The 6,426-nt window shown below is 32.3% G+C and overlaps 1 protein-coding gene across 1 annotated transcript in view; it reads right to left on the bottom strand.

The window, feature by feature from the left end:
* Window positions 1-686: 686 nt before the first annotated feature.
* LOC118740677 (transmembrane protein 135-like) overlaps window positions 687-6,426 on the bottom strand; it is a 6,464-nt gene continuing 724 nt past the window's right edge. Inside the window, exons 3-6 of the mRNA XM_036472300.1 lie at window positions 5,794-6,426; window positions 3,873-4,013; window positions 2,474-2,640; window positions 687-1,323 (exon numbers count right to left, since the gene is read on the bottom strand). Coding sequence (XP_036328193.1) covers window positions 1,188-1,323; window positions 2,474-2,640; window positions 3,873-4,013; window positions 5,794-6,426 — 1,077 coding nt within the window. The 3' untranslated portion in view covers window positions 687-1,187. The remainder of the gene's footprint in view (window positions 1,324-2,473; window positions 2,641-3,872; window positions 4,014-5,793) is intronic.

Here is a 6,426-nt window from a genome sequence, read left to right as displayed (position 1 = left end):
AATTTTAGAAAAAAGCTACTTACAAAACCTTTAATAATTGAATCATGTGTACTGCCAAGTAAAATCAAATCAGCTCTATCAAATAATACAAAAATCTGGAATTATTTTGTGACGGTCATAGAAATTTTAAAGTAATTTAAAATTTCATTTATTAAATTCTGTAAAATCTTTTTTATCGTAGCTATTAGCTAGTTTATGTCTTAACCTTAGTTTTATAAATATGCATATCCATATATGTATGTGTATGTGTTTATTTTATTTTATAAACCTAAATCATAGGCAACGACTATTCCTAATTTTTTTATAAGCAAGAATAAAGAATACCGGGTAAATAAAGAATAGTTATTATTATTAATGAAAGAATATAAATAAGAAAGATTTTACTACGCATACAAATTCCACCACATCTTTCTTTTTTAACCATACAAAGGGAAAATATAAAAGTCTACCAAAAAATGAATACACTGCAGTTTGAAAGACCTGCGTCTAAAAACAAATCACCCAAATTTTTAGAATTAAAGTTTTCGTAATATATATTTATGTACAAATACTAGGATTTTCACTTAATCTTTAATAAGTCATCCAAACAAAATCAAGTAAAAAATAATAAAACAAAAATAAAAAACGCTAAGAAACACTTACGCATGTAAGTCTATTCATATGCACATATGTAGTATGTAGCATGATACAAAAAATTGATTTTATTCATAATGCTATCAATATTTTTTTTCATTTAATAAATTTTTGAAACTCTAGCTGATTCTCTGCTCGATTACGCTTTTCTTCATCATTCATTAAAGAATGTCTTTACACTTATTACATTATTTTTCTTGCTCTTCTGCTTCGTTGCCTTACTACGACGATGTCTAACTAATTATTTTGGTGATTCGCAAGGTGTCGTAATTAGTGATATTTTCATAAAATTTATAAACGTTAAATTTATTTTTGAAGGATTCATAACAAATGCAGCATCGTTTTTAACGTTTTAAAATTTATGACTGTAATGACTCGTGAATCACACAATTGTATTTCATTTCCATTTCTTCTCATTCTAAATCGCTACTTTAGCGAAAGGCTTTGCTTTCTTCATTATCTCTCTCTAAACCCTTTCTAAGTCTGCTTTTCTCTATACACTGTATATGTAATTATAGATATTGCATCGCTATATGTATGTATGTATGTTAGTATTATTTCCACGAGGCAAGTGAACATTTAGGCAACGGTGCTTGGTTGATAATATTCAGTTTTCTGGAAACTTCTCGCATTTGTTCGCTGGCATTTTGTCCATAGATGCTGAAGGGTTCCAAGTTAAATCGATTAAATCTGAAAAAAAAAAACAAAAACAAAAATAATAATAATAATAAATTATATTGCAATTAAAAAATTAAATATGAAAGTTCCAGAAAGGTACAATTATGCATAGCGGGCAGAATTCCGAAATACCTACATACATATATACGATCAGGTATTTTATTTGCTTCGAAATAATCGAATTCGAAATAAACAAATGTTTCGTTACTTATATAGTTTCGATGCAACAAGAAATTGCTTTGAAGTATAGTTTTACAACGGTACTCTAACCGTCCACGTATTCAGAATTCGCTATGCAGAGGCTTTTGAGTCCATATATTCCGAAGGTTTTCATGTTCAAAATTTCTTCATTATACATTCCTCGTCATTTGAATAGCGCACTCTTTGGATCCTTACAATTTACAGTTTCATTAATGTTTATTTACAGGGAAATTCTGGCAATTATCTTCAAATTGAAAGACCTGCTACGAGGAGGTCTTAGCGTCACTTTGTTCGCCTTTTAGCAACCAGTTTTTTTCTTTTAAGTAAATTAAATAAAAAACATATATATTTTTCGTTTTAAAATAATAAAAATTAATAAATAACACAAAATTAAATTAGAAAAAGAAAAAAATTTATCAAGACAGAAGGAAATAGTACTTAAAAATTTAATTAGATTAAACATATTTGTATTAAAAATGCAAACAAAAATATTCTATAACAAGAACCATGTAAATCCAATTAAAAAATTTTACACAAATTTTATACAATTGAAACCAACAAAGGGGTGCGCTATCCTAATGACCAACAGTGAATAACTTAATAATATTCTGTGTTTATCTATGAAGCATTTTTTAGGGAAAATTTCACAACAACGAGGTGTTTTTCAAGGGACTCAGCAAAAATGTCTTTTATATAGAGTTTTTCGTTTTATCAAGGTTCGTTATATCAAGGTTTCACTGCATACCCTTTTGAAAAAAATTATTTTCCTTATCACTATAATATTTGAACTACAATTATTTTTTAAATAAAGTTCGTTTACGTTTCTTAAGCCTAGTGAACTATTTATATTCAGATCAATGAACTGTTACTAATTAAAGGACTTTGGTTTAATTTAACTGAAATATTTTTTATTTTATTTTAATAATATAGTGTTTAAAAAAAAAATAAAAATTTCACTCACCTATCTCCTGACATTCCTTGGAGAAATTTGATGTAGCTCGGTCGTACCGTTTTTGGCTCAAGAATGCCTGCATGAAACTCTATAGCCGTACAGAAAGCGTATAAGAATATCGTAAAATTCGATACGTGGGGCAAAACCCCTTCTTTGATGCCCAAATTGTAGCAGATCTATAAGAAAAGTAAATAAAAGGAATTTAATGCGTTTCAAAGGAGTACCACGTAGATGCATAAAGGTAAAAATGAATAAAATAACAATAAAAATAAATAATGTAATAAAAAAGCGAGATAAAAGTAAAACGAAATTAATAAAAATCGATGCAAAACAAAATTATGTTTTAGAAAAATTAAACAAATAATCGAATAATAATCGGATGGTAGTATAACTGCGAGACTCCAAGTACTGATTAATTGGACTCAAATCCCCGAAAGCCGAGCTATTCTTTTGAACATTATCTAGGATATGCATAGTTGGAGCAGCCGAAATGGCATTCGATGCACCTCGAAAGGTACCCTCTCTAATACTTACGCCTTGGCAGGAAGGATAAAATGCAATTTTTCGCTTATGCTTATGATGAAGTCAATTCTAGGTATCTCTGCATCGAGTAAATAGCAAATAGAGAATACCACCTACCCGGCTTTACTGGAAGAACAGTCGCTCAAAAAGCTTCAACGTCTGGCATGTGATTGCATCACAGGAGTAATGGCCCTCGGGCTGGGATATCTGTGCCAATGGGACAGAAGCCTACGCCATCAGTGAGTGTGCGGAGATAAATCTGAGTAGGAACTACAACAATGGGCCACAATCACAAATGTGTGCGAGCTCTACATGATAACAGATTCAAATACAATCACAGAAGAGCTCAGAGGAGTAAATAGAACAATGAGAGAAAAGCACTGGCGATTGTCAAAAGGGTTTTACGCCAGCCAAAGTGCTTACGTGCGGGATACAACTTAAAAAGATTTAAGCTTGTAACAAATCTGCCAAAGGAACATTTAAAAATCGTCAGATGCTTTGTGGCAGGACACACAAATTGTTCATCTGGTCCAGTGTTCTCTGCCACTTCTGTGACTCGGCCCAAGATACACAATTACACCTTGGCCTTGAGCATAACATGATTGTTTTGAAGAGACAAGCGCACACTATACCGCAGTGCAGTGCACACCTCATATTAATATCTATCTATCTACCTATTATTCCAGTAAATAGACAAAACGAAAATAAATAGCAAAAGTTTAAAACATTTGATTCAGCTGATATCTTATTATTGTTGGGTCAGTCAAAATATAAAGCAAAGTTATATGGAAAGCAGAAAGGCTTATGGATTTTTTTCAGTAAACTATTTGTTTATCCAGAAACCTACATACGTACATACATATGTTTCAATATGTAATTAACTTACCTGTAGTGCTTTCCACATAACATAGAGCGCCACTGTCACGTCGGGATATTTTGTGAAAGCTGTGCTGGCGAGCAGACCAGCTGGTATCGCAAAGCGCGGATCATCGCGTCCAAAACTGTGCCGCAGCGTGCAGGAAACGCCCTAGAGGTTAGAATTCCAAAGTTTACAATTACATAAACGAAAATAATAACAATAACAACTATATCAAAAATTATACAAATTCAGTGCCGGCCACTTGAATAGCGCCCTCTTTTGATGCTTAGTATTGACGTTTTCCTTTTTGATTTGATTGACGTTTCCTTTTTGTTTATTTAATATTCAATAATTTTTTATAAAATTATAGCACATTATATAACATCCGTCCATGTAAATCCGATTTTCAAACTTCATTCAAAATTTATAATTTTTGAAAAAATTTTAACGGAAATTTAACTCGAACTTAAATTTTTTTAAGTTTATTTATTTTCATAAATTTTGTATAAAAATTTCAAACCTAAAAAAATTAGATATTTCTTTTAAACATTTTTGTTTTTTTTTTTTTGAGCATGTATACGGATCTATAAAAAAAAATCCAATTTTCAAACTTTACATTGGGCACGTTCAGAAGGCGCAACAGCTCAGTAACTGTTGCGATTGCACCTTCTGAACGCGTTGTTTTGTACTTCTGATCAACTGAACAGTTGCGTGTTAGATGATCGTAAAATTTTTCTGATCATTTGAGACAACCAACGTGTTGTGTGTTTTTAATGTATCAAGCCGTTCAGAAGACGCATTACGATCATTTAATTTTTTAGCAACGGTGGCGCTCAACTTCTGCACCTTCTGAACCTACCCATTTATAATTTATGAAAAAATTTGAATGAACATTTCAAACTTTTAAATGTTCTTTGAGTTTTCTGGGTATGCACTTTTATAGCCCGTTTCAAATTTTCATTAATTTTGTATAAAAATATAACAATGTAACAATAAATCTTCATAAAAATTTCAAACGTATAAAAAAAACATTTTAGAATTTTCTTGAGTATGCCGATTTATGCACGTTTAAGTTCAAGTATACCAAAGTGAAAAATTGAATTTACTCATGCGTTATTTGGAAGAAAATGCGTAACACTCTCGTTATAAAAATCGAATCAGAAATAAATGGTACGTTTTAGCTCCTTCACTTTCCTAAAATTCAAATGGCTGTAAAACTGCATACTTATAAAAATTCTAAATTATTTAAGTTTAAAATTTTGATAAAATTTTTTTTTATTATCATAAAGTTTTGTATAAAGCTTTAAAATCGAAATTAAACAAATAGTTTTTGTTAGAGAATATGATATATTTTTGTAAAAAATTTAGTATTTATTAAATAAACAAAAGGAAAACTGTCAATACTGAGCAGCAAAAGAGGGCGCTATTCAAGTGGCTGCCTCTGCAAATACAATAGGGGAGCTCACGTTGAGTAGCATTTTAGGTGTAAAGTTGCTACGTAGCAATCTACCACATGTTTTGTTGCTCTTCCAACAACAAAATGCGTGCTAGATTGCTACGTAGCAACTTTACACCTAAAATGCTACGGAAAGTGAGTACCGCTAATGTTAGAATATAAAATTAGAAAATTTGTATTAGCAAATCCAAGAAAAAAGTAATTTTTAAACAAAAAATAAAAACCGACTTCAATTCTCATATAAAAATTTAAGATTATCGTTAATTTGTTAATTTCCAATCTATTTGAATACGATTTGCACCAAATTTTGGGCAAATGCCCAATCGTGTGACACTGCCTTTAAAATAGTTGTTGTTCTGAATAGCTGAAGTTAAGCGTAGATATACATACATATAATATGTATATACATATGTACATACATACGTGTAAAGAAAACACGGCTAATATAACATTTTTTCCTCTCTTTATGATACATATTTATGCTCCACCCACCTTATATAAGAAGGAAAAGCAACCCAGGAATATGCCCAAATTTAGTGTGTCCTTATTGAATATAGTCTTACGCACGTCCAACTTGAATTGCATTATTTTCTTGAAATTCATGATCAGCCTCAACGCCAACTGCAAACCAATACCGCCAACAAAGGGTCTGAGACCACCCATTAGCGCATAATGCCAACAATTATCACGATGCGGGCAAGAGGGATGCCTACTCTTCACCGCATCCAAGAAACGACTATAGATCTGGACGAGTACATTTATACTCCGAAAGTCAAGTGGGGCGCGAGAGCGTTGAGTATTGGCAGATGAGGACGTTGATGCAGCACTCACGGACGCTTCTGTCGCCGTCGCCGTCGCTGCACCCTCGCCCGCCTTCGCTACTACCGGACCCTCTTCTCTTTTATCCACAAAAAACCGCAAGACATTGAAGAGCGAATCCTTGCAGGTGGTCTTATGCAGACCCAATCGATACAAATACAATAGCGCTGATATGCTAACGCCGAATATTAAAGTCTGTCCTTGTGGTATCGAACGCACATAACCGCGCACCTCAGCCATATTCCATATAGATTCGGTGGCCAAGTTGGCCATATACAACGCAAGCAATGGTCGACGTGCAGGTCG

The sequence above is a fragment of the Rhagoletis pomonella genome, unplaced genomic scaffold (genome assembly GCF_013731165.1).
Source record: "Rhagoletis pomonella isolate Grant_MI unplaced genomic scaffold, Rhpom_1.0 Rhpom_scaffold_00001, whole genome shotgun sequence".
In the NCBI taxonomy this organism is placed as follows: Eukaryota; Metazoa; Arthropoda; class Insecta; order Diptera; family Tephritidae; genus Rhagoletis; species Rhagoletis pomonella.
This window is presented reverse-complemented; position numbering and strand designations above follow the sequence as displayed.